Source organism: Python bivittatus, unplaced genomic scaffold (genome assembly GCF_059951505.1).
Source record: "Python bivittatus isolate LINGU-HERP-01145 unplaced genomic scaffold, Pbiv_v1 ctg000610_np1212, whole genome shotgun sequence".
Classification (NCBI taxonomy): Eukaryota; Metazoa; Chordata; class Lepidosauria; order Squamata; family Pythonidae; genus Python; species Python bivittatus.
In genome coordinates this window covers 39,952,452-39,976,512 of record NW_028277088.1, presented here as the reverse complement: position 1 = coordinate 39,976,512, position 24,061 = coordinate 39,952,452, and the positions used below count along the sequence as shown (strand labels likewise).

At 36.3% G+C, this 24,061-nt stretch overlaps 1 protein-coding gene across 4 annotated transcripts in view; it reads right to left on the bottom strand.

Moving 5' to 3' along the window:
- Nucleotides 1–24,061, bottom strand: part of RBMS3 (RNA binding motif single stranded interacting protein 3) — a 609,805-nt gene that overhangs the window by 71,543 nt on the left and 514,201 nt on the right. For all 4 annotated transcript variants that reach the window (XM_088150839.1, XM_088150837.1, XM_088150836.1 and 1 more), the window contains 2 exons: nt 19,237–19,283; nt 2,985–3,081 (listed from right to left, as the gene is read on the bottom strand). In XM_088150839.1, the coding sequence (XP_088006965.1) occupies nt 2,985–3,081; nt 19,237–19,283 (144 nt within the window). The remainder of the gene's footprint in view (nt 1–2,984; nt 3,082–19,236; nt 19,284–24,061) is intronic.

Below are 24,061 nucleotides of genomic sequence, written 5' to 3'. Positions count from 1 at the left end.
CTACCACCAGGTTCTATTTGACAAATTAATTTTTTGTGATTCATCATATTCTTTAAAATTTATCCTCAGATACTTAGAAAATAAAAGTTGTTCTCAGCTTAAAAAAAAAGATCAAGGTGATGGCTGGGACTGAACAGTTGTGGCCATCACCTTGACTTTTTAATTGTTTTTCTTTTTATTATTTTGTGGTAAATCTTGTTACATGGTATTGTTTCAATACAGTGATGTTTATATAATATGACTAAATATTTTTAACATTCTATGATTTAGATAGCTTAGAGTATTGAGAAGAGAGAAGAGAAAAAAATATTCTATCAATATCAGTTACAATTTAGGATGTCAATCCTACAAGCATAAAATTATTTGGTTTTTTCATCCAAAGTTGAATATAACATTGAAAAAAGAACCACCATGACAAGTATATGTTGTATAATAGAGATTTCAATCTTAAATTGATTACTTAATATTAAAGTCTCCCTTGTATTGTTACTTGATACACACACACACACACATACATGCATACATGTTAATGAAAGGAAAAAATAGATAAACAGAGCAAATTTAACAAGAATTAAAATACCAAAACAATACAAAAAGAAAATTAAAAGAAAAAAAGGAAAATTAAAAAAGGATTATTCGGTTTGTGTCTCCCCCCTTTTTATACATCTGCTGATTTACAATATTTGTAGACATTTAGGCCTCCTTAGAAACCAGACAATAAGTCGTTATATTTGCCATGCTGCATTATGTGTTGTATGTATGGGAACCATTTTTGCTTAAATTTAGTTAAACTTCTATTGTGTATATATTCTGTTAGTTTTGCCACTGCTGCATATTCTCCAAGTTTAAGTTCCCAATACGATATTGTTGGAATTGCACCTTTCTACCAGTGGTGAGCAAAATTTATTCACGCTGCTGTAAGCCTATATCTCAATAAATTAAATGTTTCTTTTATTTTTTATGGGATTACACCTAGTACGAAAAGTTGTGGTTTCATTTCAAATTTAAATTCCAAGATTTTCTGCATTATACTATGTATGACTTCCCAGTACTTTTGAGTTTTTTTTACAGGTCCACCACATGTGGTAAAATGTTCCTTCTGACCTTTACTTTTTTAAGCCTTGCTGAAGATGTGCTTGATTGATTTCCTTTCCTGCCTTATTTGCCTATTTGATACATATATAATCTATCTTTCTAATGTACTAACATGAACAGCTGAAATTTTGTTAGGCCAAAAATATAAAAATAAAATAAATCAGAATACAGTAAAAGCTTAATTAAGCAAATGCATGGAATGGACCAACTTCTGTGCCAGTTAATGTCATTTGCATAATTATTTGTTACAATATATTTACACAAATAATATAAATTGATGTAAATGTTTAATATGCCATTATGCAAATGAAGCAAATCACAGATAATATATTCTCTGATTTAACCAATATGTGTATAACAGACACTCCTTCTTCCCCTGCCCCCACCAGCTTTCTCTGTTACAATGAGATTACAGTATAATTTAAAATGTCCCCTTCATCTACAAAATATCCCATGTTGGTGTGAAAACATTATGCAAGGACAAATGCAATATGATAATACATTTACAAACTAAACATCACGACAACCAATCATTCAGGAAACAAACTGGTATTTAAAAATCAATTTAAAATGACTATTACAAAAGAATAGTTTGCTTTAGACATGTTATGCTACCATGCTACTTATAGAAGGATCTCTTGCACAGGCAGAAAAATGGAAGAGGTGGAAGAGGTCACTCAGATATTTAAAATAGTAAAAAAGCAGTCTGTGTTATTCCTTAAGATGTTGTATAGCCTAGCTCCGTTTAAATAGATTAATCAGAATTCTAAATGATTAGGATTTAGAATCAAAGAAGAGATGTAGCCTTCTGTATGTAGGTATGTATGATAAATGTATTATCATATTGCATATTGTAGATTTATTTATTTGATTTCTATCCCATGGCAATCTTGTGACTCTTGGCAGTTTTCTCTGCTTGTCTCCGAATTATCTCTGTGTGTATGCTTTATGGGAGAGAGTAATCACAACATACAGAGGACCAAACCAGCCCTAGAAAAGGTTCTCTGCCTGGCTCTAAAGCAGTCCCCAATGTAAAAACCCCAATGCACAGAGATGCCTTGCTTGCTTCAGAAGTTACTGCAGGCAAAGCAACATGGCAGGACATGGACATGGATAGCCAGAGATGGCTTCCACAGCATCTGTGGAAGCCTTACAATGAATGGGGTTGCTGTACTGATTCAAGAGGGGGTGTTTTATATGCACTTCCATTCTATTCTGTTTGGGAGGGGTGCAAGTCTTAATTCCACTACAACTTTAGCTCATAGTGAAAATATGTGCATTGTTTAGTTAAGAAGATCTATCTTAATTACAGCAAATGCTTCACAGCAGCTATTGCTACTGTTGGTTTGATTATAGCCGTGGGATGTCAAACAATACCAGTTTTCAGCTGAAGAGAATATCTGTAGCTCAGGGTTGAACTGTGGAATCCTTGGTGCTCTCTGAGCTTGGTTGTTTGCTTGCAGACGTTTCATTACACAACTATTTAATACCAATTTTGCCAAAGTTATTTTTCTGACTATCACTTCTTGTTTAAAAGACACCGTTTATGTAAACTGAAATGTTATTCTCAATCTAAGGAAGTATCAGTGTACATTTTCTATATGTGGGGTAATTTTTAATCATGTTAAAGGAACTCTTACTCTAGTATGATACTTGGAACAATGTTTTCTGAAAATTAAACTCCAGTATAGATCTCCTGGTTGATACTAACAATAGTTGTTGTTTTTTTACTTTATGTAAACTGCCATAACCAGAATACATCAAGAATTGTGCCACTGAATAGCAAACTTAATGTGCAGGTCTGCACTATACTTCGTATATATTTACTGTCCATTGATATTCAAATCACAGATACTGACTTAAGGGTATATGAGGTGATTCAAACATACCTGATATGTGGAGACAGGGGAAGCAGCAATGAATGGCGTGATAGATGTCTGTGGAATCATGCGGTTTGTAGCAATACTGTACGGTGAGGAATAAAATCTGCAAACAAAACAAAAAAAGGAAGAAAAAGAAAAAGAAAAGGAAGATTTGAGGTAATGGACTGACATGGACTGTTTCATAAGCCACTGCCAACTGAAGACAAATGTATCTATATTCTCTATTTTAATTATTGTTAACCTTGTGGAATATTCATTGAGGAGGATGGTGGGATATAAATCAGATAAATTAATAAAATAAAGCAGCAAATGGGAATACTTGCCCATTTATGCTCCTGCCTTTCCATTAGCAATATGCTTAAAAAACAAACAAACAAACAAAAAACTGGGCTAGTTTTTGGACTATGATCAAGACCTTGGGAGAAGTTTCATTAAAAACTTATTTTACTCAGATTTCCAACTAACTAAGAAGTCAGAGACTAACCAAAATAAGGTTGGAATAAGGTCCTCAGCCTCTTTCTTTCATATTAGCCTTGGTAATGGGCATTTTTCAGATTTGTCACAAAATTTATATTATTGTGTTTGGTCCACAATCCCTCATATTCCAATGTTACACAATCCCATTTTAGAAAGGGGAAGAGATGGTGGCCCCGGTTGAAATAGGAACATAAGACTACACACTGTCTTCATGGATTTATAATCCACATTCAATGGATACCAGCAACCAGAGGTGTCTGCATGGGGGGTGGGGGTTGTGAAAAAAAGATCAAGATGGCAGCACAGCTGTGCAACCAAAGCCCTGTTCCTTTTTTAATACATGTTGCATATGTTACAACAATCAGTCCACTGTTTATATGACAGAAATGATTAAATTATAATATTGTACCCTAGTCTTATTGTATTAGCTTTGCACTGCAAGAAAAAAATAAGCACTAACCCCTACTCTATTAAAGGATTTTGTAGGTTTTGCTTCAGGAAACTGTCATTAAAATATGCATATTAGGGAACAACATCCATTTTAAAGAAAAATAAATACTTTCTACTGGGAAACAATTGTTCATAAACAAAAAAGTGTACATACTCAAAAAGTTATCAAACTTAACGTTAAAACCAATGCACAAAAAACCTGTATTAATTATTGGGCAGATTTTTGTTTTGTTTTCTTTTGCTGAATTCTGAAACTGATGAAGAAATGAGTCAAAGTGAACGTTTTACTGCAGTTGGTAAAATGAAAAAATATGAATGAAAGCTGAGAGATTTTCTTTTCCTTAATTCTAAAGACTTCACTTCAATGAGATCTGGGAACTGGGGGAGAGATTTACTTCTTCTCCACAAAGCTGTAGCAACAATTAAGACCAGATAAAGCCTTAATTTTTAAGCCTGCAGTTACATATTCACCTGGGAATAGGACAGATGAGAGAGTGATATATGTGCAGAAATGAGGGTGAAATGTTGGAACTAGAGAGTCAGTGACAATCTGGCGACAAATTAACTCTGTTTCCAACCAATTGCTTTGGGAACTTAAAAGTAACAAAAAGAGTTCTGTGCCACAACATGAATACCATTATGATTTACTGACATACTGAATAATTACGTAGACTTTTTCTGTAATGATTAACTATAGCTATCATTACTGGAATTCTGACTTCATAACCATTGCACTATTTAGATTAACTACTGAACAATTAATTAAAAAAAAAGAGTCCCATGCAATTCGGCCAAACGCTACTCATGATTAACATAATTGAATCAAATTTCTTAATAAAGAAAAATCATCAGTTATTGGGGAAGTTAGAATAAATAAATAAATAATATATATCAACTAGTTTAAAGATGATTAAAGCCATGGATTAACAAATTTAAAATAACAAAATTAAGCCAAAGTTAAATTTACTTTCAGTCTTCAAAATAACTTCACTGAATACAGTGGAGGCATTCTTAAAGAATTATTGCAGCATAAAAACTATTTTTCAAAGTTAGTCTGTAGTGTTGTGTGAGATAAAATTTTTGCCTTTTATTCAATAACTCAGATCTTCTGAAATGCTTCTGTTTTGCAATAATGCTAGTGAAAGGCCAGTTTTCAAGATGAAAGTGATGAGAAATAAACTAAAAATGAATTAAAGTATAAACATAACTAAATGGAATTAGAGGATACATATAAGAGGAAATATTTATAGAATATACTGTATAGGTAACCTTTAAAAGTTTAATAAGTTCTCAGAAAAAAAGGTTTAGACATACATAAACCTAGTCTATAACTGTAAGATGAAGCATTATTGCTAAAAATGTAATAATTCCATTATTATTAGAATAGCTTGATAATATTACCAATAATTAATGAAGAGTTAATTCCAAGACTAATAAAAACATTGGTAGAATTTCTAAGCAGGTGTCATTATAAACTGTGAATCAGAGAAGAATCTTGAAAAGCCTAAATCCTACAGACCAACATATATCTATTATAAGCATATCAAATCATTATAAAATCATGACAGCTGTATTAATTACCAAAATTAACATTACTGTGTGAAATTCTGTAATGGAAAATTAGGTAATTTCTATGAACTAAAGACAAACAGCCTGGAACATATTAAGCCATAGAAAATACTAAATCTTACAGATCAGCCACAAAGATGAAGTAAAGCTAGATTTCTTTCTTTTTTCATATTTGCAAGTGCTATAAAAGTGCTTGAATAAAATTCAGTACTTAGTTACTATATAAAGAAATTAATTACTATATACAGTTATTTATTACATACACACACACACATATAAAACACATATTTCTCTCTAGTGGTAGTGATAGATGTAGCAGTGCCAAGTGACAGCAACATCAGGAAGAAGGAGCATGAGAAGCTGGAGAAGTACCAGGGTCTGAAGGAGGAAATACAGAGGATGTGGAAAGTCAAGGCCAAAGTGGTCCCAGTGGTGGTAGGAGCACTCGGGGCCATGACTCCTAAGCTGGGAGAATGGCTCCAACAGATCCCAGGAACAACATCAGACCTCTCTGTGCAGAAGAGTGCAGTGCTAGGAACAGCTAAGATACTGCGCAGAACCCTCAAACTCCCAGGCTTCTGGTAGAGGACCCAAGATTGAGGAAGACACGTACCACCCATAGGGGTGAGAGGGGAATTTTTTTTTTATAGTAACTAAAGTCTTTCCCTTCTTATTGTGTCTATTATTATATGGCTATTTGGGAGTGAAATTAAAAAGCTTCATACCCTGTCCTTGTTTGAGGCTTTCCTAATGGGACTCAAAACCAACATTACTCTTTCCAGATGTTTAATGTTATCTTCAAGCAATAAACTAAACTGCTGTTACTATACCCCCTCTTCTTCCTCCTCGCTATTTGAGTGACTAGTGCAACAGTTCCAATCTTTTCCAAGTAATTCTTACTTCCTAGGATAGCATGTTGGAATACTTTCTTGCAAGATCTGTGTGCTTTGATATAGATTTCCTGGAATTTTCAAAATGGTTTCTTTCCTAAAGTTTTATATTTTTTATTTACAGTATAGATTTATTCAACCCCTAAATCACAGATGATTATTACTGGTGTGGTTTTTTTCCCTAGTTAAATTTGCCTACATAATTAAATTCTTCAAAAATAATGGGATTACAATGGAAGGCTTTTGGAGATAATTTTGTTGTCCAGAAATCTTTATTTCCAATCTCATTACATTAATAAATTAGTTTGGGATCCTTTCAGATTGCTATATAAACTGGAATAAATCAAAAATGCCACTAGGTCACAATAGTAATCTAGAAAAGTATAATGATTTGGACTATGTTTATTGATTTGAGGAATCCTGCTTACAGAGTAAATTTAAACTCATCTCTTCTTTCAATGCAAATGAAAGAAGTAAACTGATTAGAATTCCTTTCATTATTACAGATAAACAAGAAGATAATAAAGATGAATTTATTCTAAGGTTGATTCATATTTTGAAAAGTAAAACGGGAAAAATTATCCTTAACCAGAAGCATGCAGAACAAACTTCCTACTAATGAATATTTCAAAATAAATACTATAAATTGATCAACTGAGTAACTGATAATCAAGTTTATTAATAGGAAAATGCAAACAGATCACATTCTATTAAAATAACTAAATCTTTGAAATCTTTAGTAAAGCATGTAATAGTTTTAACCAATGTGGGAACTTGCATTTTAAGAAAACAGGAGTTATCAACAATTCATTTAAAAAAACTTGCCAAAACAACATTGTCCAGGAGAAGGTTCAGCATGGTCAGGAGGGGAAAAGGGACATTCAGGGTTCTCCAGAATGTTCGGTTCCCGAATCAACAAGTTTAGCACATTGCTAGAAAGCATACAATATGCTGTTCTCTAGTATATACCATTTTTCATGTTAGAGTTATAATCAGTTACTTCAAGCGTTGATTTGTTGTATCAGATTGCTAGATCTTTATGCACTGAAGAAAAGGAAATTTTCTATCATTTGTTTCATACACAGTTTAAAAAAAAATGCTAATCTTTTTGAAAACTCAAGTTACTGCTATTCAGCTATCTGGAGCATATAATGTTGGGGAAACATCTGATTATTTTTCCATGTACCAATCCGAGTCAGATTTATTTTTACTGATTGCCTGACTACTGCAAATTTGTAAAATAGTTGTTTTATCAGTAATAACTTGATCTGGTTTTGAGTTGCTGGGGGGAATCTCACCATTCTATATTATCTTAAGTACATGATTTACAAGGGAGAAGGGTGTGGAGATGTCAGCTGGAGGCTTCCCTCAGAGATGAAAAGTGAAAACCCAGAGAGAACAACATGCTTCACCCCAAACCCAGGGCAGACAGGGACAGGGGGGACAGCTGCCTGCAGAGGAATGCCTGGGGCCTTTAGGGAAGCCCTAGACCAGGAAGGGCTGGACAGAAGACCCATAGGGAGCAACAGCTATGCCGAGGGATGGCTGTCAAGGTCTGGAAAAGCACAATGAAAGGCTTTAAGTAACCTCAGTAAGTACTTTAAGCACTCTCCAAAGTAACTCAGTCCATTCTTTTCCTCTCTCTCAGTGAAACACTGCGTCTGAAGGAGGAGGAAAAAGGGGGGAGTTGGTAGCTATGCAACTGGGTGGGCGGTTGCTAGCAAAGAGCTCTAGGAGAGAGGTAGAGAAATTAGAAACTGGAAAGTTTGGAAACTGCTGTAAATAGTTCTGTTTTTTCACTAATTCCTGTAAATATACCTGTACGAAGTAAAAGAAACAAAAAAGTCTCCACAGTTTCTGCAGGACAATTGACCTCCTTAAAGACATATGCACACCCAGATGTAAAAGAAGCTATAGTCACATTGTGACACCATAAATAAGAAATGGATGCAATTTATCTTTCCGTAGTGATCTGCAAGTCTCAAGCAAAAGCTCTTAATTTAAGATACAATAGATTTTGATGTATTTATGTTTGCTAGATGACTAAAACTATTGAAGAGTTGCATATATTTCCCTTGGTGAAGGTGCTGGCCTACAAACTAGGAGACTCTGAGTTCTAGGCCTCCCTTAGGCATAAAAGACGATGGGTGATTTTGGGCCAGTTACGCTCGCTCAACCCAACTCACTTCACAGGGCTGTTGTTGTAGGGAAAATAAGAGGCATGAGTATTAGGTATGTTCACTGTCTTGAGTTGGCCAAAATATATTTTAAAAGGTGAGCTAAAAATCTAATAGTAATAATAATATTCTGATTACTAAGATTGACATAGATTCACTATTTTTAAATATATGAGTCAAATCTAGGTGCCTGTACTAAAAACTAGCTTGACAACTATATATATATATATATATATATATATATATATATATATATATAAATATATAATATAATATAATATAATATAATATAATATAATATAATATAATATAATATAATATAATATAATATAATAATAAAATAATATAATATAATAATAAAATAAACTTATATGTAATGAACCCTTAGTAATGTATTTTTGCTTGTCTTTGTCTTAATTACTTTTAGATAACCAAATAACAACTGTGCCTTTTTGTTTTCCTCTAATGGTTTCCATTATTTTGATGTTGATATTTTACTTTCTAGGCCAGCCCTTTTTATCCTGAAGGAACCCCTGAAATAATTTATAGGTCTCAGAGATCCTCTGCATAACAATAATAAAAAATATGAAAATGTCACAAGACAATTCACTTCTAACTGACACAATCCACGTTTTACAACATTTACAACAGTGGCAAAGTGGCAGGCCAGCAGCTAAGTCACAGCATGTAAAAATTCCCACGACTGCAAGCATTAGCATTGTGTGCTATGCAAAGTTAAAAAAAAAAGTTTATAATAACCTCTCTTGGAACTCCTAGAGATCTCTTTGTGGAACCCAAGGACCCCATGGAACCCCAGTTGAGAAAGGCTGTTCTAGGTTAGGGTTCCTCAACCTTGGCAACTTTAACTCCCAGAATTCCCCAGCCAGCAAGGCTGGCTGGGGAATTCTGGGAGTTGAAGTCCACCCATCTTAAAGTAACCAAGGTTGAGGAACCCTGTTCTAGGCTGTTAAAAACATGCTTCTCAAGTTAAGCGAATGCAAGCCTATACATCAAAGACTGCTAAAGCTAAGGGAGAGAGAGGCGTTCGTAAGTGCAGGCATGTTTTCCACATTATCAGCAAATAAAAGCTTGTTTAAGCCAAGAACCTGACAAGTAGCCATTTTCTTTTCACTTAAATAAATGCAGTTATCTATATAACACCCTGTCCACAAAATATAGCCTCCTAATATCCTCTGTTAGGAACAAAAAGTGCATACAAACATTACTTCTTAATAAAAGAAAGATGTGAATGAGATATAATACTTATTCAGATACTAAAACAACCATGAAAGATAATCATAGGATCATAGAATATTAGGGTTGAAGTAAATTAGTTAGGCATCCTCATATCTTAGATCGTTTTTGTCTTATATGTCTGTAGTGACTGATTGCCCCCTCACTAGCATGGGCCGGCAACCATTTCTGGAGGGCATAAGTGGATGATGTCATCCTTGATTAATCCCCCATTCACCATCAAAGTTATCTCATGGTGGCTTTTGCTGCTCTACTTATTTAGTATATTTTTCTATATTATGTAACCTCAGGCACTTATGTTCATTTTGAATAATGGTTCATTGGTAGCTTTACAGAGGCAAGAACCCTCTCCAGTTGGGTCAGTGCTTACCATAGTCTCTAATACTATGGTGCTTTGACCATGAACGTTGTAATAACAGAATGCTTGTAACACTTGGTTGAAGTGTGTGTGTGTGCATACATGTGTGTATGTATAAGATATATAATTTCTCCCCCAAGCCTCCTACTTGTCCTTATGCTTTTTCTTTTTTAAAAAGAAAAGTCCAGGATTGTACCATTTTACTGTTTTTGCAATCTCCAGAGGCAGAAGGGTTTCACTCCCAGTTTCCCCATAGCCCACGATTTTACCGATTTTCAGATCCATGGTCCTAAATGTGCCTACTTCAGTTATTACAACTGAATCATAATTACTTTTTGTCCATTTTAACCTTTAGTTCTTGCTCTATTCCAGTGCTTTTCAAACCTGGCAACTTTGAGATGTGTGGACATGCTGGCTGGGGAATTCTGGGAGTTGAAGTCCATACATCTTAAAGTTGCAGAGTTTGAAAAACACTACTCTACTCCATAATTCTACAATTGTGCCCTCTTTTTACAACTAATTTCCACCCTTCTGCCCAAGAATCTGAAAGGGGGTTACCTTTCAACACAGGGCCAGGCAGATTCCCCTGTCAATCCCTTCAAGGTTAAAAAAAATCATACCCACACATATTTGCTTCCAATCTATTACAAACATCTAACAATAATGCGCAGTCCTGATAACATGTATGTCAAGTACATATTAAAATTGCTGCATATAATTGATAAACATGTATTGAATCCACAATGTCCTTTGGCCAGCAGGAGTACTAAGAAAAATTCCACTGAGGATACTCTGATTGAAGAATAGTGTTAATAGTTAACTTTTATCCATTCCCTTTTCATCACAATCTTCCATTGTGAGCTGAAGAGTCCTGCAACCCTTTGGAGAAGTTTTCCAAGGCACATAGGAGATTTAAGGGAATGGGAGAAATCCATGAACAGCACTTTTTCCTTGTTCCAAACAGAAATGTTCTGCTGGTTCAGAAATCTATCATATTTCTATCAGGCTCACTGACAAGTCTCAACAGGGCTTCTCAGACACTCAGCTTTTGTCAGCCCTGCAAAGTAGTCCAGACAAGAAGCACACTGAGAAGTACTAGCTCTAACTTTATTGTAAGGTTCATTAATAGAATCTTGCAAGTCTGAAAGTACATCTCTCTACCCTCGCCTTTACAGTCCAAGAAACTAGGGAGGGTCCCTTCTGACATTTGCCATGCCCCCATTTCTTCTGTGGACTCAGCTGCCTCTTATCTGACTGTTGCCTAGTCTGCAGCTCTTCAACCTATCTCCCAAGGTCATTCCCACATACCATTACAGCTTGGCACAGCTTGACAAGGGTCCCTGGCTCAAAGTTGGCTGAAGACTCTCAGTCACAAAGCATGGCATAGGTTGTTACTGTATACTAGGAAGAAGCCATTTAAAACAGTTGTTTGTTATTTGTCAACATGAAGTTAAAGTCTCTTCTTTTATGCATTGTAGCTTAACCCTTCCTACGCTTCAACAAACTTTTTGCCCTGTGCTTTTTGGTCTTGAAGCTGGCCGAACGTTGGTTATTGACATATGAGATGCATCTGCTCTGTCAACCTCTCCACCACTATCCATCCATGGGAGGATATATTCTGAGTTTTATATATTTGGAAGGGGGAGGGAGTATCATACAGTAAATGTGCTTTATTTATTTTTATGCCTTGCTGGCCATTAATTGTAAGAAAAAACATTGTGTTTGTAAGCACCAGTGGTCCATCAAAGTTTTAGGAACACATTGTAGATACTGTTTATCATATCTCTATAGAAGTTATTTTATTTATAATTGCAAGCCCTGGGCAAACTTTTATTCTTTGGCTTACTAGAATTTGCCATATTTCACTTATATATAAACCTTACACAAAGTTACAAATGTCTATAACAGAATCATAGATATAACAGATTTCTGCAGGGCTACTGGTGATAATTTACAGAGAACCAAGTTTCAGAAAAAGCATAATTCTTTGTATTTTGACACAAAGATATTTACTATCATTACTTCACAATGAGCTTATATTTGTCCATTAAAAACAAAACACCTTCTCACATGACATGCCAATGGATAATACAGGCAAATAATAATAATAATAACAACAACAACAATAATAATAATATCATCACGAATGCTATCTCTTGGCCAACATAATACTTAAATATTATCAAGTTATTACTGAAGCAGAGATTTTCAAAAAGTCTAATTGGAACTAGCAAGTCTGTTATATAATAACTGTAGAAAGATTTTTGTAGATGATAGGGCAAATGTAGAATTGGACAGGTTCTGTTGGAAAAGACAGACCTGAGGGCCAATGAGAATATTAAGAAGAGAGAGCCGCTGAATTATATGATCAATACAACTTCCTATTTTTGGAAGATCAGGGTATGGGGGAGAGAGATTTAGAGCTGATGATACTCTTCTTGGAAGTCACTCTACCTTTCTGCCCCTGTGAAAACCAGTAGGAATGCATGATTCAAGTTTCATCTTATAGCAAGGTTAATATGGTTATATTTAATATGAACTGTAATACTGCCATTGAGATTGTCTTTAAAGGTAGGTCGACATTACTGAAAGGAGATTTTCAAATACAGTCCTAAGGGCTTTCACATGGCAGCACTAAAGTGTTTTTATCCAGTGGGGGAGCCAGCTGAAAACTATGGAAGCTTAATGAAAAGCTGACCACACTTCCAAACTCTACTTTGTCTCAACAGTAAAGCAGAGTGGGCTTTCTATCTGCAGTGAGAATTGGGGGATGGAAGAAGCAGGATGGGGAATGCTTTCTTTGGTGCTTAGTACTGATAGCACCAAAGATAGCAAAACACTTGGCTCTTTTGCTGCCAGGTAGTCAATTCTGGGAGTGATCACTCCCTGGGATTAGCGAACTAGCAGAAAAGATCACATTATTCCCTGCAAGGCAGACCCCCACTAAACTCATTTTGCTGCAGACTCTCCATTTTTGCAGCTGAGCAAGAAATTACACGTAGAGGCCGCGTTCACAGCAGGCTGGGGCCAGGTTGAGGATGATGCTGTGTATTGCTATCCTTCAGAAACAGTAGGTGGGCCTTGCACTGAGGTAAACAGAACATGCGGAGGAGCCCTAAGACTGAAAGTCCTCTACCCTGCCCTTCTACAGCTGGGGCCACAAGCGGCTAGGTGGTGGATGTTTTAAAGTCACAACAGAGTATTTTATCCATATGCAGGATCAGCTTTGATGAGGAAGAAAAATTAGTGTTTTTTTCCCCTTTCATCCTGTCACCTGAACTGAGATTTCAAAGACTGAATATCCAGGGTGGATGAAAGAATGGCTTAAAATGAGATACTTCCTTTGCTTTTTGAAAGAGAAGGCAAAAGCAGCTGCTCACGGATGTAACAGTAAGAAAACTAAGTAGGGAGGTAGGTAGATAGGCAGGCAGGCAGCATCATGAAGATGGTAAGCTATTAATTTATCAGGGCAACGTTTTAACTCCCAGAATATGGAATTTTCTGCCCAAGGAGTCATGAAAACTCCTCTGTCTTAGATCAGCTTTGGCATCTAGCCAGCTTTGGCAGATTTGAAAAGCTAAGCAACATTAGTACTCTGATGTGGACTAAGCACAACTGGGAATTCCAGGACTGTAGGCTAGATTAGAAAATTGACTTGCAACCATTTTCTTATCATGCCAAGGACACTGCATGAATGTGTCCCTGTATGTCACCAGGATCTGAGCTCTCCTCAAATGCAATTTTACTTTCACAGAGGCTTCAACATGTCTTGAGGCAATGTGGAAAATACAAAGCACCATTGCTTCCTAAATGCCTGACTAAGCATCTTGTATCTACTAACTATCACAAATTTCCTGGTATCCCCACATATTTCAAAGTATTGTAAAATCCTACTCTGGAAAATTCCTGAACCCCAAAGAGCTGAATCAACAAACTGTAATTGCTTCATGCTTCACACCCATCCTCTGATTCTATTTCTTTTTATTTTCCCTTCTAGTGAGCTTTCTCTGGGGATGCTGATTAGGTACAGTACACATTTTATCAATAGAAGACAGAATTTATCAATGAAAGATTACCCCCATCCCCTGCCTTACTGGCAACATGATCTTTTGCAGCCAATTAATAGCAAAGGCAACACAGAATGATAAATTAACAACAACACTAATTGCCTCCCATCTGGCATTCAGAATGACTACTGTATTCCCTTTGTATACAGGACCTCAGGAGTTTATTGTTTGCTTGAGCAACAGCTAAGAGCAGAGCAGAGAGATCTGTGATTGAGCTTAGCTATCCCTGAGGCAACATGAAACACACATTAAAAATGTATTTTTCCTACTGTATTTTGTTTACCTATTACAAGACAATGGTCAAAAGAGGGAAAAAAGGAGGAGGTAAAGGAAAATTGACTAAATCAAATTTATGCTACCATCATTCATACCCCTCTTCCTTGTGATCCGTCCTTGCTTCCACCATGTTCATATACCTCTTTGTGCCTTGCCTTCTCATCTTTAAACTTCTTGCTTCTCTCTTTCATCAACCACATCTAACAATGCATTTTCCAAATCAAAAGCAGACAAGCCTCAGCAGTTCATGGTCCATATGGCTAAAGAAGTGGCTCTTCTTGCAAAATGATTTCCCATTTTCTAAAGCAGCATGTTTCAGTCTTTTCAGAACCAGGGTTTAACTCTAGACAAATATTCACTTGGCTACCCATATTTTAAACCATTGATACATACTTGTATATATTGCTGTTAGGTTATGGCTAAGACCTTAGGGTCATAGGTATGACTTGCGGCAAATCCTGACTGAAGTCCAACACTATTGGACAGAGCCTGCAGATGTTTTGGAAACCTCCCATAAATCATAAAGTACATGATTATGTTAGAGTTACAGGTGTTGTAGGTTTAGGTGTTGTAAACCAAAATATCTGCAGGGGCCCTGTCTGTTTGTCTACCTACCTACCTATCTTTATGTAGCAGGAATTACCAAGCTTTGGGGCTTGAGCACCACATTCAATTTTGTGGTCAAATACTTTTTTCTAATGATGCATTTAAAAACTGCATGTGGTAAGAAAGAAAGAAAATGGAACAGGCCAAGTGAGAAAGTAGGTGGAACCAGGGTAATAAAAATGAAGTAGAAACTGAATTCAATTAAATTAATACATAAAGTAAATTTTCTGTCTCCAAGCCAGACTGCCATGTGTAGTCCAGTGTGCATTTAAAGTTCCTGAATTAAAGTACTGAATAAGGCTTCAGTATTAATTTCGACTGAGATAGCAGCCATGCATTTATCAATCACCAGATGTTAACCTGTGGTAAACTAAACCATGGTTTACTCATTTAACCCAGTCTTCTGGGTTTGCAGAATGTACTCAGGTGCGTCAGCCCATTATTGGTGGCATAACACAACAGGCTAAAATGAAGTAAGTTTTGGGAACACAGACAAAACATGGGTGCTGGTAGGGGTAGCATTGCACAGAGATGAAAGGGCAAGCACTTACCCTGCCAGTTTCTTTGGTATGAATGGATGTACCATCATTTGGACGTCATCAAATTCTGCTTGTCTTCTTGCACAATCATAATGATGAACTTTAGTAAAGCTTAACAATATATTAAGGTGCATTCCTAGATATTCATGCTTCTAAACACCATAAGACTTTGTTTTGAGGAAATGTGCAGAGGATGTAAAAGGTATTTGCAAACAAACAAGCATGGAAGGAGAATTCCTAGGTCTCCCCTAGCCATATATATACTGTACATGCTAGTTTCATTAAAATTATACCTGGAAACATTGACCATTATGAGAAAAAAAGGAAAAGTGAGGTTTTGCTATGTTAGATAACATGGTACCCACAAGATGAAATCACCTGGAGGTTTATCACCTCTTCCCACCCAGGGGAGCACCAGTCCCATGCCTAAGTCTCATGTCCTGAAACCAGAATCTCTGATGGTCTCTTTTGCCATCAGAATGATTCTACTTTATCAGAAGGGATCACAGGACCATAAACTAGTCACCCTGCAATTACTTTGGAGATTTAGGATGGCATGTGAACTCAGACACCAGAAATCATTCAGGAAACCATGGTGGTTTCAGCATTTTCAAAAAAGTAGTATAGTAAACTAAACTAAACTAAACTAAACTAAACTAAACTAAACTAAACTAAACTAAACTAAACTAAACTAAACTAAACTATAGTACACTAAAAGAATTGCAGCCACAAAGGGGAATATTGAAAAACCTGACTGAATTTGAAAATGGTAAAGTACAAAATTCAGAACATTTTCTGGGCCTTATCTACAAATTGTTGAAGCATGATTTAAAATCCAAACAAGGCAAAAATTGCAAAGGATGCAGAATTTGAATGCAGTGATAAGAGATATAACAATAGACATTTCAATGAAAGAACATTAAATTTACTCCAAATATTATACTTACAGAAAATTGATATAAAAGTTTTATCACTTGTACATTGCTCCAGCTTTGATTGCTAAAATTAACAATACATTTTCTAAAACATTCTGAAAATGCAATGAGCAGGTTGGAAAGTTTTTTTTTTTTGTATTTTCAAATATTGGCAATGCTATAAAGCTCAATAGTTCTAGAGAATGATCTATACTAGAATGAAAATAATCTTAAAAGCTGAAATCCCATTTCAGCCTGCCATATTCTTATTAAACTTTATCAGACCACTTGTTCCTTTAATGTCTATATGCTGACTACTACAAGGATATTATATGCTTTTTACTGGAAACATTGTTTGATTCTCTCAGTGGAATATGTTAAGTTGTGGGAATATGTCTCTATGTCTAGGATAACTTAACTAGCAATACTGGCGCAGAATTCAGTTCAAACTGGAAACCAATCCTAGACTACAATTTAATACAAGGATTGGTACCACATCCAAAATTTTCATTTCGATGTATCAAGTTTATATTTTAGTTTTGCAGATTATCAAGATTTTTATTATTATGGATTGAATTTATTATAGCCTATATTTTATTTAGTGATTTAGACTGTATTGTCCACAGTTCTTGATATTCATTCTTAGTTTAGAGTTTAATAGTAATTTTTGTCTGTAAAAGAGACAGAATTCATTCAGTTATTTACAGCTAACTATATTATACCAGAAAACTATCATCTCCATGACATTTCTAAAGCTTCTGATCATTCATTTGTATTTTTCTTTTTCTTCCCACTTCTTTTTTATAATAATTTTTATTAAAGATTTTTCTCAGATATAAAAGTTAAACATAAAGTAAAATTAAAGAAAAGAAAGAGAAAAAGTGAGAAAAATATAAGAAAAAGCAAATAGAAACAAGAAAAGTATGTAAAGAAGTGACTCCCAATCACATTTACAGCAGTTACAGGCAAATAAATCTTCACACCTCCCTCTTTAAAATTACATCATATTTCCCTTCTTCCCATTATTCAACCCTTTTTAATTAAAAAAATCCATAAATCACCAAATAATTTTTTCCATTTTCAGCAAAAAATCCATAAAAGGTTTCCAATTTTTAATAACAGTACTTGTTATCTTGTCTCTGATCAAAAAGGTCAATTTTGCCATTTCTGCTAATTCCATCATCAGACGGGGCAACTGAGAAACATTCCCCCAGAAAAACCCATCTAGCATACTTAGGAATGGAAGAGCGTGATCTCATTGAGAAGAGAGGTTCCCAGGAGCCCTAATTAATGGGGAGGAATTCCAAGGAATTCCACCCCTTCAGATAAATATGTGTCTACTTAGATTTATAACTAAAGAAGTACAGCCACAATTGCATTGTGCAAACAGCAGTCTATCTAAACATTCTATAGGAAAAAAACTTTCATGGATTATTTTGTACTCATCAGAAGAAAGGGGTTAGAGGAACTTGCTGCTACATAATTTTTGAAGCAAAATTTTTGCTTAATTTTCTGAAACTAGAGTGCAATCTTATACATTCCTACCTATGAATTAGCTGTACTGAATGCTGTCATATTCACTTCTGAATGGGGCAGGAAAAGAAGCTGCTTTTTCAACAAATTGCCTTGCTCACTTTTGAAGGCTTGCAAGGGAAAGGTGGAGGCAACTGATACCTTTGCTTATTTTAGAAATGTTGGGGATTTTATTCTACCCACTTCAACTTTAGCCTTATCACAATTGGAATGTGAATCTCCAGGATTGTGTTCTAAAAAGTCCTCTATCCCTGGTGTACATAATTATGAAGTAAACATTACAACATAATTATTTGAATGTCTTGGTTGATTGGACCTACACAAAGACTACCTCCTTAGTACTTGAAAAACAAAAGATGTACCAAGGGGAGGAGAGGCAAAATAATTTTGTGTAATGTGCTATGTGAGCCATGCTGAAATAACCATGTCCCCATTTCTGATTCTGAAATATTGCCAGGCGTGGCATCTGTCTGAAGTTAAAACAAACAAACAAACAAAAATAAGGCAACCTTTTGGTATTCACATTATTCAGGAAAAATCTGGTGGAGTTATTAACTCAAGAGGAAGACTAGTGTAATGGCTGAGTTGTTGATCTTGGAGCAGGAAGACCCATATTTAAGACCCAACTATGGATTTCAGAAAGTAACATTGGGCCAGTCTGTAAGAGTGGTTGTTGGAGGGATAAAATGAGGAGACCCCCATGTATTCCACAGTGAGATATAAATGCTATTCATACATAATAAATACATAAATAAAAAGTAATTCTTGCCTGAGTCTTGAAGATTCTTTTAAACATGTCCACCTCCTATTGATAGCCTGCCTGCCTGCCTGCCTGCCTGCAAGACTTGACCACTGCCAGTAGTTTACCTTCAGAGAATAGAAAAACTGAAGCAAATCTGCTATTATTCAAATAAAAAGAGAAGTGACACTGGGGCAGTGGGAAATTTGTAATCAACTTGATGTTATAACTAACAGAGTCTAGAAATAAATGAGGGAAAAATTATTCTCCCTGCTTAACAATATACTTTTAAGTTGTTTCAAATAGAATCGCTGTGATGGACTTGCTTTTGAAATTGTGTTAACAACTTAAAACTGTTTTGGAAAAGATCATGGCACTGTTTAAAAATAGTAAAGTGTATGCTACTTACCCATTCTGTATAGCAGCTGTAGGGTCATATGTCAAGGCCATGCCAGCCTGTACAGAGGAAGGAAAGCAGAAGGTTACTCTTCTTGGATTAAAAAAAATCACACCAATCCATGAAAAATGAAAGAGATTAATGAGCCACACATCTTTTGGGGGAATATTAAATAGAGGTTAGTATTTTTATAGCCTCCATTGTTGATATAATTTGGGCTGTGTATAGATACAGATTTTTATTCTCTAAGAAACAGAATGTGATTGTGTGCTCAACTTGTTCCTTAACTATTTAGGTAAGGTGACTGTGCCCAGTACTGAAAATGCTCATTTTGGAAATTGAGAACAGCTCTGCTAAAAAACTACTGTCATTTAATACAAACACCACCATGAAGTGTTAACCACAACTGACATAACAAACCACAAATCAGTGAAACCAGCATTCCCCAACCTGCCATCCAGATAGGTTGGGATTATTACTCCCAGAGTGTTCAGACATCATGGCCAACTCTTCATGTCACTGTAACCAACCCAGGAGCAATTTATCAACAAACAACTGGCAATTTTTGTTTTGAGAGTGCTGTGAAATAAGAACCTTTGACAGCCTTCTTTTTGTGAAAGCCAAGTAAATCATTTGTATCTTTTCCACCTTGATCATTTGGAAGCATCAAAATAAATTCTCTTGTTAAAGGAAGAAGAGCACCAGCACAAGTAGAGTATCAAATGGTCAAAGTGAGCAATGAATGGTGGGATTGTTCGCAAGGACTAGTTAGGGTTCCTCAAATATATTAGATGGAATATGAAATGGAAGACCAATCAGGAATGGTATATTAGTTGGGGGGGGGAAGAACCAGAATCTAAAAAGAAAACAAAAACAAGTGGTGGACTTATACGGAGAAAAGAATCAACCACGGTATAAACATGTCTTTAAAGACATGAAAAGTGATATGGCAAAAAAAAATTAGACTGAAAGAAAAAAAAGCTCCAAAGAAAAGCTTTTTGAAGAAAAAAAGTTGGGAGTCAACAACGCAAAAGAGAATTGCAAGAACCCTTGAATAAAATAAGCTTTACTTGATGAGAAAGTTAATTTGGCACTGTTGGCAGTGAACCTTTCATTTGATAATTTATGACAACTCTGACTGAAAAAAATATTGTTGAATTAAAAGACTTATTTTTTAGAAAAAAAATTAAAACAATAAATTAAATCTTTTGATGGGACATGTTTCAAAATGCAGCTGTATATTTAAGAAATAAGTTGTTTTTAATGAAACATGCCAAGAGACACCCATTTCTGTGTCCATGGGATTCCTGATATATGCTACAGACAACATTTTTGATTAGTGTGTGTAGGTAGGATGTCTCTGAATATGCACACTGATCCAAGTAAAAAAAAAAAAAAACCTGAACAGAAATTTTGTTTCCATTTGACAATTTTAGGAATTAATCCCCTTTAAGGGTCTTTTCCCACTGGTGAATAAAGGTGCTATCCACCCATCTGTGACTCATCAGAAAACTATACCAGCCTGAAATTTTATGTTGTTATTGCTAGTCCATATCCTGCCTTGTATCAGTCATGAGTCAAATGGTGCCATTCTAATCTTATTTGGCTCCTCTCCTTCCCCAGATGGTGGGAAAGAGAGCCATCAAATATGGCGGTGCAGCAAAAATGGGGAGCTTCTGACTATAGGACTATGTCTATCATCTCTAGGCTCTTTCCTGTGTTCCTTCTCCTTCATTCCTTGGGTTCTGCTGTAATCCAAGCTAAGAAAAAAGCAACAGAGTGGAGTTGTAGAGAGATATAGATCACAAGGGGCCCCATACATTTCAGAATTCCTTCCCTTCCCTTCCCTTCTTTCAGCTATTTCAAAAGAAGAATGGTGTGAGATAAGGCTGACTGGGGACCAGAGGGGAAAGGGATGTGCCCACACCTTCTTGTAATTGGCAATAAACACTACTCTGATCTCACCTACAACTGGTTCCCTGATTTTGCCACAGTGTAACAGATTTCATAATCTTACATGTTCCATCAAATGATTTAATTTATTTTTTCATTTTTTTCCAAGAAAATAAGCCTTTTAATTCCACAATATATTTTTCAGTCAAAATTGCCATAAATTATCAAATGAAAGATTCACTGCCAACAGTGCCAGATTAACTTTCTCATCAAGTAAAGCTTGATGGGAAAGTTAATTGATGGCTTAAATGGGAAAACGCTATATCAGTACCCTTAAGATTTGATTAAATCTATTTCATTCATAGATAAGGATAACTTCATGGGGAATTAGTGTCATGGTTAGGTTTAAGTGGGGACACACATGCACCCTGTTTCCTTTTGCCTCTCGTTAGCAACTCTAAGATTAGCTTTGCTGCTGCCACAGGCATTGTGGCAAAATATTTTATGCTAGCCACTGTATGGAAAACAAATATGACTAGGAACACTATTTTAATGCTCAAAAGTAGCAATAATTGATGACAGATCCATGATTTGAGTGTTGGGTGAGGGGTAAGATTATACACTTTGCCTCACACTGTGGTGCACTCACTTTCTACTTCTTGCATTAACTGAAACCTACTTGCTTATCCTCTCACACTGCATCCAAAAAAAAAAAAAAAATAGAGAAGAAAGGAAGTTGGAAGAGGACAGTTACAACAGAGGAGGAGAAACTACAATGTATCTCTTGCCGAGTTTATAAGTAGGTGCTTAATTATATTATTGTTTATTTTATTTGATTTTGGTAACACCTGTTGTTGTTGTTGTTCAGTCGTTAAGTCGTGTCCGACTCTTTGTGACCCCATGAACCATATCGTGCCAGGCCTTCCTATCCTTCACTGCCTCCCTGAGGTAGCTCAGTTTCATGGACATTGCTTCAGTGATGCTATCTAACCATCTCATCCTCTGCTGTCCTCTTCTCCTTTTGCCTTCAATCTTTCCCAGCTTCAGGGTCTTTTCCAAAGAGTCCTCTCTTCGCATTAGGTGACCAAAGTATCTGAGCTTGAGCTTCATTATCAATCCTTCCAATGAGCAGTCAGGGTTGATTTCCTTTAAGATTGACTGGTTTGACCTCCTAGCAGTCCAGGGAACTCTTAAGAGTCTTCTCCAGCACCACAGTTCAAAGGCATCAATTCTTCGGAGCTCAGCCTTCTTTATGGTCCAGCTCTCACAGCCATACATTACTACTGGGAAAACCATAGTTTTGATTATGTGGATCTTTGTCGGCAAGGTGATGTCTCTGCTTTTTAATATGCTGTCCAGGTTTGCCATAGTTTTCCTCCCAAGGAGCAAGCGTCTTTTAATTTCATGGCTGCAGTCTCAGTCTACGGTGATCTTGGAGCCCAAATAAATGAAGTCTGTTACTGCTTCCATTTCTACCCCTTCTATTTGCCAGGAACTGATGGGTCCAGATGCCATGATCTTAGTTTTTTTAATGTTGAGTTTCAAACCAGCTTTTGCACTCTCCTCTTTCACCCTCATCAAGAAGCTCTTTAGTTCTTCTTCACTTTCTGCCATTAGGGTGGTATTGTCTGCATATCTGAGGTTGTTGATGTTTCTCCCTGCAATCTTAATTCCGGCTTGTGATTCTTCCAGCCTGGCATTTCTCATGATGTACTCTGCATATAGGTTAAATAAGCAGGGTGACAGTGTACAGCCTTGTCGTACTCCTTTCCCTGTTTTGAACCAATTGGTTGTTCCGTGACCGGTTCTGTTGCTTCTTGACCCGCATACAGATTTCTCAGGAGACAGGTAAGGTGGTCTGGTACCCCCACCTCTTTAAGAATTTGCCACAGTTTGTTGTGATCCACACAATCGAAGGCTTTTGCATAGTCAATGAAGCAGAAGTAGATGTTTTTCTGGAACTCTTGTGCTTTCTCCATGATCCAGCGAATGTTGGAAATTTGATCTCTAGTTCCTCTGCCTCTTCGAAACCCAGCTTGTACATCCGGTAGTTCTCGGTTCATGTACTGCTGAAGCCTAGCTTGTAGGATTTTGAGCATAACCTTGCTAGCATGTGAAATGAGCGCAATTGTGCGATAGTTTGAGCATTCTTTGGCATTGCCCTTCTTTGGAATTGGAACGTAAACTGACCTTTTCCAATCCCGTGGCCGCTGTTGCGTTTTCCAAACTTGCTGGCATATTGAGTGCAGAACTTTAACAGCATCATCTTTTAGAAAAAAAGATGGTGACACCTGACTCCACGCCAATTCTGGGTAGCTCACAATATGACAAAACAAAATAAAAAAAGGCAAGATATAATAAATGCTGAACAAGATGGGAAATCTGGCCAGACCACACAGAAAAACATACAAAACACAACCAAAAAGGGGCTCCATCCATCGTAGGCCTAGGAGAACAGTCAGATCTTTTAACCCCTTCTAGAATGCCATCAAGATGGGAGTCATACAGATCTTAGGGGGAACCTCATTCCAGAGGGCAAGTGCCATAACACAGAAGGTGCACTTCCTGAGTTCTGATAGATAACGCTGTTTAATTGAAGGGCTCAGGGTGTGCCCACTCTGCTGACTTATACTGGCCAGGCAGAAACCATGGGAGATAGGTGGTCCCTCAAATAACCTGGCCATATGATACAGCTTTATAGGTCATAACCAGCACCTTGAATCACATCTAGAAGCACATCAGCAACCAGTACAGTTTTTGAAACAGGGCTGTTGCACAGGGATATGACAACTAATTCACCACTGTCCAAGCCACTATATTCCAGACCAGCTGAAGCTTCCACATGAGGTAGCCCCATGAACAGCACATTGCAATATAGCTGTGAGGTGACAAGAGCATGAGTGACTGTCTGGAAGGCTGCCTTGTTCAAAAAAGGGGCAAAAGT